Source organism: Coregonus clupeaformis, chromosome 9, assembly GCF_020615455.1.
Source record: "Coregonus clupeaformis isolate EN_2021a chromosome 9, ASM2061545v1, whole genome shotgun sequence".
Lineage (NCBI taxonomy): Eukaryota > Metazoa > Chordata > Actinopteri > Salmoniformes > Salmonidae > Coregonus > Coregonus clupeaformis.
Genome location: NC_059200.1, coordinates 20,961,282 through 20,979,543, shown reverse-complemented (window position 1 = coordinate 20,979,543; position 18,262 = coordinate 20,961,282). Strand labels below are relative to the sequence as shown.

At 42.5% G+C, this 18,262-nt stretch overlaps 1 protein-coding gene across 2 annotated transcripts; it reads right to left on the bottom strand.

The window, feature by feature from the left end:
* Positions 1-3,333: 3,333 nt before the first annotated feature.
* On the bottom strand, positions 3,334-15,228 carry LOC121573447 (GTP:AMP phosphotransferase AK3, mitochondrial). Of its 2 annotated transcripts, XM_041885450.2 has the most exons (5): positions 14,786-15,227; positions 12,306-12,425; positions 9,075-9,247; positions 7,101-7,219; positions 3,334-3,976 (listed from the first exon to the last, which is right to left on the bottom strand). In XM_041885450.2, the coding sequence occupies exons 1-5, from the start codon at positions 14,931-14,933 to the stop codon at positions 3,856-3,858; spliced, it is 681 nt and encodes a 226-aa protein (XP_041741384.1). In that variant the 5' UTR covers positions 14,934-15,227; the 3' UTR covers positions 3,334-3,855. The 2 variants fall into 2 exon arrangements, with proteins under 2 accessions (XP_041741384.1, XP_041741385.1); XM_041885451.2 differs by lacking the exon at positions 12,306-12,425 and having other exon boundaries at positions 14,786-15,228.
* Between the last annotated feature and the right edge of the window lie 3,034 nt (positions 15,229-18,262).

The window sequence follows — 18,262 nt, the reverse complement described above, 5'->3', positions numbered from 1 at the left end:
GCCGTTTGGTGCGATGCAGACCCGGTGGAGAGCGTGGTAAAACAGAGAATACACTGTCTGTACTACTGAGTTTTGATGCAGAGTCTTTACCAGATAAAGTCAAGTTAGGATGTGTCAAATACATTACAGTGTTTTAGGTGTCAAACTTATGGTCATGTGGCAGCAGTGTGTAGAAGGGAGATTCCTAGATGTGAGAAGTGTGCAGGAGGATATGAGAGAAAGGAACGTGTAGTATCGGTGGAAAAATTTGAGTAAACTGTAGGGGTACCCATGGTGCCGGAGATCAGAGATGTCTGGTGAGAGAAAGGCAGGTTGCCAGGATCAGAGTAGGGCAGAAGGTGTCGTATGTTGAGGCAGTGAAGAAAGTAGTAGAGGAAGATGGGTCCAGGGTGAGGGATCCTAAGAAGATCCCTGTAAGTAGGCCGAGGTCAATAGAGAATGATAGGAATAACGTGCTTCAGTAAGTTTTTTTTTTTTGGCGTTCATGGCCACGATGGTCAATCAGAGGATAGATGTTGTGGTGGCAGTTGAAGAGAAATACTTGGGTGTATGAGATTTTACTGCAGGAAAGTTACAAGATGTTTTGAACGCTGGTGTCCCGTCCTCCCAGGCTGCTGGCCTGCAGTAGGATCAGATGGGGCCAAAGTAATTGAATAGTGATGACGTTTTAATGGTTGCAACTCAATATTTGGAATGTGTTCCTAATGTTTTGTGCACTCAGTGTGTATATTATTTAATTATTACAACTAGGCATCAGCTAATTACAGCTTTTCAAATAAAATCTGTCACTAGCTAGGTTTCTATCCAATTGGCGACAGATTTTCATGTGAATATTCTAGAATCCGCATAAAGTGGTACGTTTCCACCAAATGAACTTGTTGCGGATAAAAATCAGTGCGTGAAGACCGTTTTCAACTCTACCAATAGTTTTGTCACAAAAACTGTTGCGTTAAATAGCAAATGTGCCTACTCTGGTCTTGGCACCTGAGATCTAGCCAACAGCTCGCAGATACAGTGTGGGTAGGCTGTGTGGGTTGGCTATCTACATGATGAGATTATTATGGATGATAGCGAGAATATTTGTATTTGTCAAACGGCAGTCAAGCATCAATCATCATGTCACCAGATTAAGACCCTCAATATTTATTGAACTTACACCACCCTTCATCATAACTTATTTCATCTGTAGCCGAATAAACTGCATGGTTTTCCGAGTCGTAGTGAGAGAACCACACACCATATCATCGTGTGACTCCAAATTTACAGATATAGCCCCTGGTTCACCCCAGACTTGACTGCCCGTGACCAGCACAAAAACATCCTGTGGCGTACTGCATTAGCATCGAACAGCCCCCGCGATATGCAACTTTTCAGGGAAGTCAGGAACCAATATACACAAGCAGTTAGGAAAGCAAAGGCTAGCTTTTTCAAACATAAATTAGTATCCTGTAGCACTAACTCCAACTGGCTACCCCTACCCCAGTCATCAGCTCTGCACCCTCCGCTGCAACTTGCCCCCCCCACCCCACCCACCCACCCCTCCTTCACCCAAATTCAGATAGCTGATGTCTTCTGAAAGAGCACAAAACATTCTAGAGTTAGCCGCCGAAGTTGTCACAACCCCTATTACTAGCCTGTTCAACCTCTCTTTCGTATCGTCTGAGATCCCCAGAGATTGGAAAACTGCCAAGTTAAACAGATCACCGACCATTTCGAATCCCACCGTACCTTCTCCGCTATGCAATCCGGTTTCTGAGCTGGTCATGGGTGCACCTCAGCCACGCTCAAGGTCCTAAACGATATAATAACCGCGATCGATAACAGACAGTACTGTGCAGCCGTCTTCATCGACCTGGCCAAGGCTTTTGACTCTGTCAATCACTGCATTCTTATTGGCAGACTAAATAGCCTTGGTTTCTCAAATGACTGCCTTGCCTGGTTCACCAACTACTTCTCAGATAGAGTTCAATGTGTCAAATCGGAGGGCCTGTTGTCTGGACTTCTGGCAGTCTATGGGGGTGCCACAGGGTTCAATTCTCGGGCCGACTCTATTCTCTGTGTATATCAATGATGTCGCTCTTGCTGCTGGTGACTCTCAGATCCACCTCTACGCAGACGACACCATTTTGTATACATCTGGCCCTACATTGGACACTGTGTTAACAATCCTACCGATCCTTGACATTGGCGATGTCATTTACAAAATAGCTTCCAAAACTACTCAGCAAATTGGATGTAGTCTATCACAGTGCCATCCGTTTTGTCACCAAAGCCCCATATACTACCCACCATTGTGACCTGTACGCTCTCGTTGGCTGGCCCTCACTACATATTCGTCACCAAACCCACTGGCTCCAGGTCATCTATAAATCACTTCTAGGCAAATCCCCGCCTTATCTTAGATCATTGGTCACCATAGCAACACCCACCCGTAGTATGCGCTCCAGCAGGTATATCTCACTGGTCATCCCCAAAGCCAACACCTCCTTTGGCTGCCATTCCTTCCAGTTCTCTGCTGCAAATGACTGGAACGAACTGCAAACATCTCTGAAGCTGGAGATACTTATCTCCCTCACTAACTTTAAGCATCAGTTGTCAGAGCAGCTTACCCATCACTGCACCTGTACACAGCCCATCTGTAATTAGCCCACCCAACTACCTCATCCCCATATTGTTATTTATTTTCCTAATTGGCACCCCAGTATCTCTATTTGCACATCATCTTCTGCACATCTATCACTCCAGTGTTAATACTAAATTGTAATTATTTTGCACTATGGCCTATTTATTGCCTTACCTACATAACTTACTACATTTGCACACACTGTATATAGATTTTCTATTGTGTTATTGACTGTACGTTTTGTTTATTCCATATGTTACTCTGTGTTGTTGTTTTTATCGCACTGCTTGGCTTTATCTTGGCCAGGTCGCAGTTGTAAATTAGAACTTGTTCTCAACTGGCTTACCTGGTTAAATAAAAGGTGAAATAAATATTTACAAATATATATATATATATCAATATTTGCTCATAAAGGCATTTCCACCACCATTTACCGCATAATTAATTCTGACACAAAAAGATCCCACCATGTAGAACAAACAAATTATCTAAATTTCACTGAAACGTCTGGTTTCCATCACAGCTGTCGTGATAATTTAAAAAAAATATGATATGACTTTACTCACATAAAAACTGGATGTTAACGTGGGTACTGTGATAACTTAATAGCCTGTCACCCAAGTTAATATTGCTACATTTCACTTTAACCATGCTAACAATTTAAAATGGTGACAAATGTTTCACTACAATCAGTGTGGTCAGTCATAAAATCAGATTTTTTTTTTTTATGTATTAATTGCATGGTGATTCACATTTATCATTTAAAAACTACTACATGATAAAGTATACAGTCAACAACAGGCACTTGGCCCTACAAACATAATAATATAACGGCACTTTACCCTCAAGTCCTGTCCTGTCCACACACAGAGAGACCAAGGACCGCTAGAAATTGGACACAAAACCACATCATCTGGCAACAAGTTACATTTGGAATAGCCTGGTCCCAGATCTGTTTGTGCTGTCTTGCCGACTCCTACGATCGATGTTTAACTTGACAGTGACCATAGGAGTTGGTGAGACAGCATAAACAAATCTGGGATCAGGCTACATATGGAATGAATAGAGCTAGAATGTGACATATTGGTTTAACAAGTGGTCCTCATCCAGCTATGTTGTAGTTCGTGGCATGGTCTTATATAGGCACAGAGATACTGCTACGGTTTGGACCGAAGAGTTGAGTCCCATTTAAGTTTTGGTAAACTGATCCTTCCTTTTCCATAGAGTGGATTCTAGGCTTTCCCAACAACATTTTCATTTTGGGAGAAGAGTGTTTCGGACAGAAATGCCTGAATGTGAGGCCAGATCTTGTTGGTTTCCGTTCCTGAGAATGTCTCCAACATCCCTTTGCTCCTGTTGGTAGAAACAGACATTAGTACCTCATGACGGTTATCATAATAAACAGGGTCATGTTCAGTAGGTAATACAATGCAAATTAATTACTTAAAAATCATACAATGTGATTTTCTGGATTTTTGTTTTAGATTCCGTCTCACAGTTGAAGTGTACCTATGATAAAAATTACAGACCTCTACATGCTTTGTAAGTAGGAAAACCTGCAAAATCGGCAGTGTATCAAATACTTGTTCTCCCCACGGTATGTATATAAACTCAGCAAAAAAAGAAACGTCCCTCTTTCAGGACCGTCTTTCAAAGATAATTAGTAAAAATCAAAATAACTTCACAGATCTTCATTGTATAGGGTTTAAACATAGTTTCCTATGCTTGTTCAATGAACCATAAAACAATTAATGAACATGCACCTGTGGAACGGTCATTAAGACACTAACAGCTTACAGACGGTAGGCAATTAAGGTCACAGTTACGAAAACTTAGGACACTAAAGAGGCCTTTCTACTGACTCTGAAAAACACCAAAAGAAAGATGCCCAGGGTCCCTGCTCATCTGCGTGAACGTGCCTTAGGCATGCTGCAAGGAGGCATGAGGACTGCAGATGTGGCCAGGGCAATAAATTGCAATGTCTGTACTGTGAGACGCCTAAGACAGAGCTACAGGGAGACAGGACGGACAGCTGATCGTCCTCACAGTGGCAGACCACGTGTAACAACAGCTGCACAGGATCAGTACATCCGAACATCACACCTGCGGGACAGGTACAGGATGGCAACAACAACTGCCCGAGTTACACCAGGAACGCACAATCCCTCCATCAGTGCTCAGACTGTCCGCAATAGGCTGAGAGAGGCTGGACTGAGGGATTGTAGGCCTGTTGTAAGGCAGGTCCTCACCAGACATCACCGGCAACAACGTCGCCTATGGGCACAAACCCACCGTCGCTGAACCAGACAGGACTGGCAAAAAGTGCTCTTCACTGACGAGTCGCTGTTTCGTCTCACCAGGGGTGATGGTCGTATTCGCGTTTATCGTCGAATGAAATGAGCGTTACACCGAGGCCTGTACTCTGGTGCGGGATCCATTTGGAGGTGGAGGGTCCGTCATGGTCTGGGGCGGTGTGTCACAGCATCATCGGACTGAGCTTGTTGTCATCGCAGGCAATCTCAACGTTGTGCGTTACAGGGAAGACATCCTCCTCCCTCATGTGGTCACGTCTGTGGAACTTGTTCAGTTTGTCTCAGTTGTTGAAATTAGTTATGGTCATACAAATATTTACACATGTTAAGTTTGCTGAAAATAAACGCAGTTGACAGTGAGAGGACGTTTCTTTTTTTGCTGAGTTTATATATACACTACCAGTCAAAAGTTTGGACACACCTACTCATTCCAGGGTTTTTCTTTATTTTTACAATTTTTTACATTGTAGAATAATAGTGAAGACATCAAAACTATGAAATAACACATATGGAATCATGTAGTAACCAAAAAAGTGTTAAACAAATCAAAATATATTTTATATTTGAGATTCTTCAAATAGCCACCCTTTGCCTTGATGACATCTTTGCACACGCTTGGCATTCTCTCAACCAGCTTCATGAGGTAGTCATCTGGAATGCATTTCAATTAACAGGTGTGCCTTCTTAAAAGTTAATTTGTGGAATTTATTTCCTTCTTAATGCGTTTGAGCTAATCAGTTGTGTTGTGACAAGGTAAGGGGGTTTAGAGAGGATAGCCCTATTTGGTAAAAGACCAAGTCCATATTATGGCAAGAACAGCTCAAATAAGCAAAGAGAAACGACAGTCCATCATTACTTTAAGACATGAAGGTCAGTCAATACGGAACATTTCAAGAACTTTGAAAGTTTCTTCAAGTGCAGTCGCAAAAACCATCAAGCCCTATGATGAAACTGGCTCTCATGAGGACTGCCACAGGAATGGAAGACCCAGAGTTACCTCTGCTGCAGAGGATAAGTTCATTAAGTGTTACCAGCCTCAGAAATTGCAGCCCAAATAAATGCTTCACAGAGTTCAAGTCACAGACACATCTCAACATCAACTGTTCAGAAGAAATTGCGTGAATCAGGCCTTCATGGTTAAATTGCTGCAAATAAACCACTATTAAAGGACACCTCTGTAGCTTAATTGGTAGAGCATGGCGCTTGTAACGCCAGGGTAGTGGGTTCGATCCCCGGGACCACCCATACGTAAAAATGTATGCACACATGACTGTAAGTCGCTTTGGATAAAAGCGTCTGCTAAATGGCATATTATTATTATTATAATAAAGGACACCAATAATAAGAAGAGACCTGCTTGGGCCAAGAAACACGAGCAATGGACATTAGACCGGTGGAAATGTGTCCTTTGGTCTGGAGTCCAAATTGGAGATTTTTGGTTCCAACCGCAGTGTCTTTGTGAGACGCGGTGTGGGTGAACGGATGATCTCTGCATGTGCAGTTCCCACCGTAAAGCATGGAGGAGGAGGTGTTATGGTGTGTGGGGGTGCTTTGCTGGTGACACTGTGATTTATTTAGAAGGCACACTTAACCAGCATGGCTACCACAGCATTCTGCAGCGATACGCCATCCCATCTGGTTTGGGCTTAGTGGGACTATCATTTGTTTTTCAACAGGACAATGACCCAACACACCTCCAGACTGTGTAAGGACTATTTTACCAAGAAGGAGTGATGGAGTGCTGCATCAGATGACCTGGCCTCCACAATCCCCCGACCTCAACCCAATTGAGATGGTTTGGGATGAGTCGGACGGCAGAGTGAAGGAAAAGCAGCCAACAAGTGCTTAGCGTACGTGGGAACTCCTTCAAGACTGTTGGAAAAGCATTCCAGGTGAAGCTGGCTGAGAGAATGCCAAGAGTGTGCAAAAGCTGTCATCAAGGCAAAGGGTGGCTATTTCAAGAATCTCAAATATAACATATATTTTGATTTGTTTAACACTTTTTTGGTTACTACATGATTCCATATGTGTTATTTCATAGTTTTGATGTCTTCACTATTATTCTACAATGTAGAAAATAGTAAAAATAAAGAAAAACCCTTGAATGAGTAGGTGTGTCCAAACTTTTGACTGGTACTGTGTATAGTTCAGGTTTGGGACTCTACCTGTAGTACTCTAACACAGGTTGTGTCTGGTTCTCGTAGGACTTTAGCCTCCTGGTGATGGTCTCTGGTCTGTCATCATCTCTCTGAATCAGAGGCTCTCCAGTGACGTCATCAAGGCCCTGTAGGCAGGAGGGCAAACCAAAACAGACCAAGCAGTGAGTGTGTTAAGATATATGACATTTAAAGATGCTTTTATCCAAAGCAATTGACAATTGTGCGTGCATACATTTTCGTATAGGTGGCACCAGCAGGAATCAAACCCACGGTACTGGCATTGCTAGCATCTTACGAACTCAGCTACACTGAGGTATATTGGACGATTTAGTAATCCGACATTCTGACATAGTGGTATGGTATGTAAAGTGTAAACACCACAGCCTAAGCCAGTGCTGCTTGTTCATAGAAATGCAGGGAAGGGGAACTGAATGTTCAAGCAGAAACCTGTATGGTTAGTAGAAAACAATGGCCTATGATGACCTTGTCTTAGGTGACGTAGAAAGCAAACGTGAACAGACCCTTGAAAGAGAGAGAGAGAGAGAGTAGACTATATACACCTCCCTCCCAGACCATGCAGCCTCTGAAATGCAAAGATTAGTAAGAAGCTGTAATCTACTGAAGTTTCATCCTGTTTGCACAATTCACGTGAAACGCTGCTTTTTGACGACATTTGCACCTCTATTGTATGAAACACTGGTCCTCTCAGTTTCAACAAGTCGGAATACAAACACTAGGTAAATGTTTAGCCTGAAATGTCTAACTATTCACATTGCATTCAACCTCCTACCAGCATGTTTGTAATCGCAAAAAACAACACTGGGGGCGGCAGGTGGCTTAGTGGGTAAGAGCGTTGTGCCAGTAACCGAAAGGTCACTGGTTCTAATCCCCGAGCTGACTAGGTGCAAAATCTGTCGATGTGCCCTTAAGCAAGGCACTTAACCCTAATTGCTCATGTAAGTCGCTCTGGATAAGAGCGTCTGCTAAATGACTAAAATGTAAAATGTAAAATATAATGCACAGGCACACAATGCACATGGTCTAAAAGAGTAGAGCACAGAAAGCTGGGAGTGGTGAGGGAGATTTCATTCAGTGTTCTTTTCATGTTCAAGAACCCTAGAGAGTAACTCACAACATTTCCCCTGGCACTGTCTTTTTACACTACTAACAATCTGACCTGGGTTCAAATACTATTTGAAATCGTAACGCTTTGAGCATGTGCCTTAGCCTGTTTGGAGTGCCAGGTGGGCAGGGTTTGCAATTTATGGATTTTTCTATTGGTTCCATTGTGCTAGGCAAGCTCAATCAAACACAGCTAAAGTATTTGAAATGATTCAAAATAGTATTTGAACCCAGGTCAGCTAAAAATGGCTTGTTTGCTCCAGTTTAATTGCTTGGATGAGAGCAAAGGTCCCCACTTGGATTGCCACAGCAAACAAATGCCACCCTGGATAAGTTCGGAAATGGCACCCTATCCCCTGTATAGGCCATAGGGATCTGGTCAAAAGTAGTGCACTATATAGGGAATAGGATGCACACTTGTTTTATCTGTCTAATCCCTTAATCTGTCTCTCTCTCCTCTAAATCTCTCCAGGTCCCAGGGAGACGCAGTCTGTGCCCTACTTTAACGTTCCAGGAAATACCCATATTTTGATAACATGACTTGTAAGGGAGACAGGCGCTGTCAGGTGGTTGCATGGTGTCAGGTGGTTGCTAAAGCTAGCTGACGACAAGATCAACTGTGTGGTGGGAGAGATGGAACAATAAAACAGTCTTATCACATCGTTTTAAAATATCCACACAGTGTATAAGTGTGTTGTTACTATCCTGTCATATGGTTATTACATGTGTAATAACATTCTAATGAGGTTGTAATAAGGCCTGTGTAAAACTTGGCCACATACATTTGGAGCAGAAGCTTCAGTATAGCTCAGTAGTATCTAGCCCGTCAAATACATCCGAGACTCAGACTATACTTACAGATATCTTGGGTGGGTTGAAGTCGATGTTGTAGACGCGTCCGCTGGGGAGGTGCAGCCAGCGAGAGGTCAGTCTCTGTTTGATGGTCTGGAAAGGAACGTCCAGGTTGATGACTCTGTCCACACTGCACACGCCGTCTAGAGTCTCCGCCTGAGCCAAGGTGCGGGGGTACCCTGCCAGACAGAAGAGACCAGTCGTAACCATAGAGATTTTTAATACACTAGAGTGGTTTAAGTTATAGACCTTCATAGCTCGAGAATGTCCATTCTAGAGTTCTATGTTCACAATCTTCACAAGGGGGAACCCTGACAGGAAAGGAGAGGCCCAGAGTCGGGCTCTTTTCCAATTCATCTTTCCGCGATTCTTCTCATCTCTCCTCGCCTCCTTCTCAACCGTATAGTTGGAGAACCTTCTTCTCCAATGCGTTTCAAGTTCCTTGGTGTCCACATCACCAACAAACTTTCATGGTCCAAACACACCAAGACAGTCGTGAAGATGGCACGACAACACCTTTCCCCCTCAGGAGACTGAAAAGATTTGGCATGGGTCCCCAGAACCTCAAAAAGTTCTACAGCTGCACCATCGAGAGCATCCTGACCGGTTGCATCACCGCCTGGTATGGCAACTGCTTGGCATCCGACCGTAAGGCGCTACAGAGGGTAGTGCGTACGGCCCAGTACATCACTGGGGCCAAGCTTCCTGCCATCCAGGACCTATATAATAGGCGGTGTCAAAGAATCCAGTCCCCCAAGTCATAGACTGTTCTCTCTGCTACCGCACGGCAAGCAGTACTGGAGCGCCAAGTCTAGGTCCAAAAGGCTCCCTAACAGCTTCTACCCCCAAGCAATAAGACTGCTGAACAATTAATAAAATGGCCACCCGGACTATTTAAATTGACCCCCCCCCCCCCTTTGTTTTTACACTGCTGCTACTCGCACTGTTTATTATCTATGCATAGTCACTTTACCCCTACCTACATGAATATAGCCTCATTATTGTGTTACTTTTTATTATTTTTTACTTACATTTATTTAATAAATATTTTCTTAACTATTTCTTGAACTGCATTGTTGGTTAAGGGCTTGTAAGTAAGCATTTCACGGTAAGGTCTACACCTGTTGTATTCAGCGCATATTGATTTGTTTGAGAATGAGACGAAGAGATGGGATAAGAGAAAGTAGGCAAGGAATCATGGAAAGATGAATTGAGAAAACTCCAGCTCAAGTGTCACTCTCCAACAGCACCCTGGGAATGGACAAGAGCAATATTTTGCCTCCCTGCCTTTGACAAAGTGGGCACTGCTTATCATAGGGCGGCATCAGATCTCACCTAAAAAGCCCATATGCCACTGGTTCAGAGAAATTGTCATTAGTTTTGGGCAGAATTATGTGAGGTTTTATGTGTTGTTGGAGGTGTGTCTCAGTCAGTTTAGCTCAGGAAAATGCTGCCCTCCTCAATCTGCAGCCATAGGCTGCCGCCATAGGCTGCCGCCTAATCCTGCCGCCTAATCCTGCCTAATGAGCGGGCCGGCCCTGGACACAGAGACAAAAATGGTATCCAATAGTTCATCTGACTATGGGGTAGTAAATGAAGGGCCTCATTGCCAAAATCCGCGAAGTATCCCTTTAACATGATGCATGCATGACTGTACTATTTGCCTTTATCTCCCACTTTGACAGCTATTTTGAAATGGAAAACCGCCTTGGGCCAGGATGAACACAAATTGATCTGATAGTCCATCTGCCTTAGTGGTCTAAGGTTATTTAACCCTTTAAGAGCCATTTTCATAAATATTTGATTTTTCCCACAAAAGAGAATACATCTGTCATCTATAAATACATTACAAAGTTGTAATAAATAGTATGAAAGCTATCAAGACGTATTCAATGTAGACATTTCCAAAGCGTATTCCTACTCACCTGAAGGTTTATGGCGTGTATGCCTTTTTACTTTAAGTAAAGAGTGACCCATTTTAAATGTTATTGTTTTTGTGATCTCTGGGTGATGTTCTATCGATTCCCTGGGTCATTTCACGTTTTCATGTGTATCTGAGCTATTGCCGTTCAAGCAGGCAGAAATTCGGACGGTATGGCGTGGCATTGCGATAAAGGCGCTCTCACTACAATGGAAGTGAATAGGAATACGACTTTAAGATCGCGAAAACGTCTATCATACATGGCAGATTTCAATACTGGCCGATGTCATAACGCGGGAGGTTGTCTTCTCTCGAATGAGCCATTGATCATTTTTTGTGATATTCCTACACGCCAGAAATGTTTCATTTAACAGAGGGTCTAACTTTTAGCCTATTTGTCTGCCTCTTCAGTCCAGGGTGCATTGCATGATACCGTTGCGAATGTCAGACTCCACTCTGAGGCACATCGATCTGCACGTTGAACATGGTGAGATTATAGACTCCTAAATTGATAGTGCAGTTTATTTAAGCGATTTTACAGCTAACTAGCTACTTGACATGCTGATATTGACTTTGGTATTATTGTGTGTAGCTACGTTTGCTAGCTAGCCAGCCAGCCCATAGAGAGAGCATTGCATTGTGGTTTTTGTAGTCGACTTGAGCTGCAACGGAATTCCACAATGATTTTCACGTTGCTACCAACCTTATTATAACGACAAAATGAAACATTTGTTAACAACAAATATTGTTCTCACACTGTAAATTATATGAATGAGTGGTTTTGGGTGGACTTTTCCTTTAAGCCTGTGTTGGTGTAACTTAGTCCCCAGGCTAATGGCTAGAGAGTCAGCTGGTGGAGGAGACTGTTGGTGTGCCTAAATATGAGTAGCTTAATGAGCGGTGTGTGTGTTGTGTGTGTGTGTGTGTGTGTGTGTGTGCGCGCGTAAAGACCAATAGCTTAATGAGTGCAGGTGCTGTTTACTGTTCAGCAGCAAGCTGTTCCAAGTAATGTAAATGTTTCTTAGAAACACATCCGAAGCATATTCCTACTCACTTGAAGGTGTCTGGAGTGTACTGAATGCCTTTTAAAACATAAGCCTATTGCCTTGTCTATGCCTATAAAAGGTGTGCCTAAAGATGAGTAACGGGTGGCCTGGCTGGTCTAGCGGTAATGCTGCAGCCTCCGGCACACATGTCATCGTTTAAGTCCGACCTATACTGCCCTTTGATACAACCTTTCTATCTTTCCCCATTGTCATCCTCTCGCTCTCTCTCTGTTGGTGTAATGAGTGTGGTGCATTGTGCTTACTGCTTACCGTCCAGCAGCCAGCTGCTCTGCTCTATGCTCCTCATCTCTGTTAGGATGAGACGGGAGATTATGTCATCAGGTACCAGCTGACCCTGGTCGATGCATGACTTCATCAGAAGACCCAGCTCTGCAAGAGTCACGGTGGAACATAAAGCTCAGAGCTGTCATCTTTAGTTTTTAAACATGTACACATTATGCACTTAAATCAGAAGACCCAGCTCTGCCAGGAGAGGAGACAGAATAACACAAGGATCAGAGCTGTGATCTTTACTATTTATTCTCTCAGAAGACCCAGTTCTGGAAGGATAAAAAACAAAGCTGTCATATATATTTCCCTGCTCTGCCAGAAGAAGAGATACAGGAACACAAACAGCTCAGATCTGTCATCTTTATTATATATTCTCTAGTGAGAACATATTCTACCAAATATTATCCTGTCCAGAATACATTAAAGAAAAAAACATCCTGAATCTTTACCAAGTCGAGAAAAGAGACAAAATCACCCAAATGGATTACGATATGTACTCAGAGTATATTTCTAATAGGTTTCTAAATACTTTTGTAGATTATTTCCTTTTCAGGCCAGAATCCCCCCCCCTCCCCTCATATTAAGGATCTACAATTTATATTCTGGGAGGCTCACAGGGATATTGGTATCCACAGTACTCCACCAATTGTATATTTTTCAACTGAATACTTCATGTATTGTCCAGAAAGTATTATTATTATTTTTTTTTACATAAATGCACTGTAATTTAAGCTTTAAAACTGCCGAAGTCATAGTAACTCCTTGTATGCTATTTTTTTTATCTCACTCGAGTTGTGTTCTGATTATGAAGGGGTCCCTGATTAATTTGCTATCACAAAAGGGGTCCCCGGCACCAAAAAAATTGAGTCTTTGTCTGACTCCAACAGCAGAAAGGAATTTCTGTAACAGTCGGAGGAGGCGGCTGTGCAGGCCAGGGCCATAGAAGGAGCAGCATAGGTATACTAGCCTACTGTGCTCAGTGGCGCTCATCTCAGGCTAGAACAAATAAGCTGCACACTAGACTGAAAAAAATACAGGCTTGCATTCTTTTAACTATTGCATTCTTTGAGGACTTGGCACATGGCTTGCTGTGTGCCAAGTGTGTACATACTTACAAAATGTACTATTAAACTGATAACTAGATCACAGATTGTATGGGCAATAAAACTAAGTATTCTCGTCATGTTTTCATGTGGGTGTTCAGAAATAACTTTATAGTCCTTAATGTGTTTCATATCATTCCAGTGTGAAAAAAAGGAGCAAGGGGAAGTGGGAACAAAGTCCTTGAATGTCAGTTGTCTGCTATAGGCTACTCCTCAGTTTATGATGGTCTTCACATCTGATGGGACTTCAGTCAAGGTAAAAGCTGGAGCAGTGTGATAACAAGTTGCAGTTACATACAGAACCACATGACCTTCACTGTAGAAAGCTCAGGTGGCAGGTGATTCAGATATCAGGTTACCTGTGCACAGGTCTACTATAGCTGTAGATCTGCTGTATAATAGAGGTGTGTAAATTGTTTCAAAATAAAACATTCTTTCCACTCAATAATGAGAGCGGGGTCTTGTCAGCTCTCCAAACTAGTCAAGCTCGACCTTATTGCAGCAAGATAAGAATATGAACTGGACTTAATTTAACTGTTTCTATTATCATAGTCAGACCAGAAACACACTTTTGGCTACTGTAGGGGAGGTATTTTGTTTGCAAGGTATAGGTATATTACCATCTCTGTAATAGTTGTCAAGAGCAACTTCAACAAAACAACAACTAGTTAGACAGAAAATCCAGATGTTTAGGTCAGGGGTCATTAGAAAGTAAACTTTTTAAACTCTTGATCTGTATCTTTCTCCCCAGGAGAGTAGGACAATGAGCAACCACCATCGTCGTTTTCAGGACATCGCATGCTTCATTGCATCATCTTGTGGATAACAATTTGTTTATTCTCTCTGTTACATTTTGCATAACATCCCAAATAATCTGATTGCATCCCACATTTTCATATTCATTTTGGTTTATGAATGATTATTTGACAATATGAATATCACACATACAATTTACCCACTGGGCACACACTGGTTGAATCAACGTTGTTTCCACGTAATTTTACGTTGAACCAACGCGGAATAGACGTTGAATTGATGTCTGTGGGTCAGCACATGGTACTGGTAGCAACATCAATGCTATCTAATGTGTCAACTGCTGCTGTTCATGCATGACAAACACCTAACACAAGCAAGTGGGAACAATCTGACTACTTCGAAGAAACTGACTAGTATGAAAATGTATGCACTCACTAACTGTAAGTCGCTCTGGATAAGAGCGTCTGCTAAATGACTAAAATGTAAATGTAGACAATGCATTACTTCAAATTCTGCTTAATTTAATCTTCAACCATACCAGCCATTTCCATTATCTGCGTATGTGGAGAGGTTTAGAACTGCACCCTGATCTAATTTTACCTGTTTTGGCTTTAATGTTGGCCCTCAAAAGGTCCCCACTTGAAAGATGCGTTAATCCGAAACGTTTTACTATGCGCCCCGACACTGTGCCCTTCCCGGAGCCCGGAGGTCCCATGATAACCGTCCGGAATATCCTTTTTAGAACCATTTTCCAATGTTATTGTTGTAACCAGCACGTCCTTCCCATAAAACTGTTCTTTGTGCGTTTAGACAAGAGAACTTCTGTTCAAGCGGAATTCTGGTGTCCAAACCTATCCACTGTGTGCAAGAGTGCAATCGCCTACAGTGGGCGACTCCTGTAGCAATCCTAGCTTGGCTCTTGAAATCCTCAATTTGACGCGGATAGAGAAGGAGGAAGAAGTTCTTAACGAGAAAACTGCTTCGGCTCGCTGCACGGTGAGGACACGTGAGGACGCTCGCATCCACACAGCCCCAAGTCTAACGACGCCAGGAATAATAGCGCACTCTGGCGGACGTTGGGGCTGACATCCACCAAGACGTGCGATAATAAAACACCCGACATAAAAACACCCGACATTAAAAAAAATCATAATATCATGGTAGGAAATGTCCTCTTCATTGTATAAACACTTTTATGTAATTCGTATGGTGCCTGGGTTAAATAGAAAAGCTTGTTGGCAAGTGTTAATACTGCCTGGCTGGCTGCATATTAATCCCTCATCATACTTCATTTTCGTAAACTGTACATTGGATTTGCTGGACACCGGGAAGGTGCGCAGTAGACTGTATTCCGTTACAGAGCTGGCTGTAGTAGCCTAATCCCCATCACAATTTCCCCCGATATCTGTGCATGTGGTGAAATACGAGTTTTTTTTGTTGCCTACTCTGTAGTAATTAAAAATAATACCCTTTGCCCAAGATATGCACCACATGTTTTTTCTGTTGTTTAGTGTTTTCTACTGTCCACCCTAGATAAGGGTAGGCTACGTTATTTCTTTGCATTTATAGCCTTCTATTTTGACCAAAATAGTCGTAGGCCTATTGTTCTTTAGTCATAGTGTTCTTAGTTTAAATTTGTGTTGCTGTTCTGGTCCATTAGTGTTCTGTATTTTGTCATGTTTTATGTTTTGTGTGGACCCCAGGAAGAATAGCTGCTGCTTCAGCTACTGAGGATCCGAATAAAAATCACAATAAAATAAAATACCATTTGGAGAGAATGGGTTTTATCGAGCTATGTCCACATGCTTCCCAGCAGAAACAGTTCAGAAGAGTCCCTGCATATATTATGACGACATTTTGTGACGTTTTGTTCGTCGGTAAGGGTTTTTTCGGCTGTTCTGGCACACAACATTTTTTCTCGACACCAGCCGAAATTCGGGAGCCGAAGTGTACGCCCCTTCGTCAATGATTGGTCAAATGTAGATATTCTTCAATAAAGTCTTTGTTGTCATTCAACAAGAGACAACTTGTTTTCATGCATGTGGGTATGTTCAAGTCAGCAAGTGAAATCGGGGGAGGTGCGTCTATAATCGCCGGAAGTCGGGCACGGTAGTGATTCTCCAACTGCAAGGGTCATACCAACATGGCAGTGTCAACATAGCTGCATTGTTTATTAAAGTTTTTCTGTATAAATGTCGAAATAAACTTTTCTATAGGCTACCCCCATATCCCACACGCACAAACTGAAAACATAACATTTGTAGGCTACAATTAATTGAGGTCTCAAATATCACTTTCATTTGTGTCCCCTGTAGCTTAAATGCAGCAAAATTGGTTCCTGTTTCAGTCAAGTCTTTGGCCAGGTTTGTGTGATTGGTTGACCAAAAAGTGCCTCATACAATAGTCCTGCACAGGGAATGTGTCATAATAACAGATAAAACCTTAGTGGTAAAACCAGGTAATGGTTCCAATAGTTTTTTTCACCATTAATTTTTAGCGTCTGGGATTTTAGAACTACTTCATATAAGGTCTGTGTTTCATGTAGGCTTATCCCTGGCGTGAAGTTTTGATAACGTGTAATTCTCTCGGACAAGGTGAGTTTGATCAATATATTTGCCTCAATTTACTCTAAAAATGCAAAATGCTAATTAGCAACAGATTAGACCTCAGCAAGAAAATAAATTCCTGCAGGAATCTCCTACACGTCATCTCTAGCCGACACTGTCAGCTACCATTCACCAGCACGATCAGAGACCTTCTGTGTCCATTCCATGAACTTCTTATGTCCCCTTTCTCTGTTTTAGCTAGCCACTGACTACACTTTAGCTAGCTAGTTAGCAGAGCAGTAGATTAAAACATGTTTTGTTTTACTTAGCCTAGATAATAGTTTGTACAGTATGTCGACTTTGGTGTCTATTTCAGACCTTATGGCATTTCAAGGATGAGCATAAGAGCATTAAAAGGGGAGAAGACCGCTATAAGTCTGGCCATGTGGAAAAGTACAGCTATAGTGAGGGGCAATTTACCGGTTTGGTCAGGGTCAGCATGAGGGATAAAGTTTATCCTGTTTCGGTGAGTGTAGCTCAGTGGAGGCTCCTCAGAGGAGGAAGGGGAGGACCATCCTCCTCAGTGAATTTCATAAAAATAGTGAAACATTTCCAAAGTTATCCTTTTTAGATAAAACTATACAAAATATATTCACGTCACCAAATAATTCATTAAAACAGTAGCCTCAACAGCACTCTGTAGGGGTAGCACCATGGTGAGCCAGAGGACAGCTAGCTTCCGCCCCCTCTGGGACATTCACTCAATACAAAACCTAGGAGGCTCACGGCCCTCACCCCCCTTCAAGACCGTAATTATGACAACTTCCGGAGGATGTCCTCCAACCTATCAGAGCTCTTGCAGCATGAACTGACATGTTGTCCACCCAATCAAAGGATCAGAGAATGAATCTAGTACTGAAAGCATAAGCTACAGATAGCTAGCACTGCAATGCATAAAATGAGGTGAGTAGTTGACTCAAAGAGAGCAGTGGATGGTGAAAAAACGATTGGAACCATTTCTGGGTTTTACCGCTAGTTTTTATGGGTATTAGGACTCAAACTGTGGTACTCAATGCATGTGATGGCTGCATGGCGCAGTTTGTGAGAAGCGACTTGAAGGCGATTTCATAAAAAACTGCATGCAGTTAACATATTTTGTGCTTTCAAGACAACTGGGAACTCTGAAAAACCTCTGTCAAATTATGATGTCAGGTGATCTTCAGGTCATAAAGTCTGAGCTATAGAAAGACTTGGAATTTCGTTGATGACCCAAAACGACTTTCCCAGTCGGAACTTTTTTTCCCTGAGTTCCCAGTTGTATTGAACGCAGTGAAGTCAGAAGTCTGAAGTCAGAGATTTCCGAGTTCCCAGTTGTTTTGAAAGCGGCAGTAGCCTAGTGGCAAGTGGGACCATTTTTATAAACATAATGCAACACACTTTGAAGAAGTGACAAAAGTGATCCGCTCGAACGCGCCCAATGATTTAGGCTACATCAATTAATGAACAATTGCTGATATTTACTTACCCACGG

Excerpts from the sequence above, each read along its gene's own strand:
- LOC121573447 (XM_041885450.2), bottom strand. The coding sequence starts at position 14,933 with ATGGTTCTAAAAAGGATATTCCGGACGGTTATCATGGGACCTCCGGGC. Across the intron at positions 9,248-12,305 it reads GAGCAGCTGGCTGCTGGACG|GGTACCCCCGCACCTTGGCT; the intron begins GTAAGCAGTAAG and ends TCTGTCTGGCAG. Across the intron at positions 7,220-9,074 it reads TCAACCCACCCAAGATATCT|GGCCTTGATGACGTCACTGG; the intron begins GTAAGTATAGTC and ends TCCTGCCTACAG.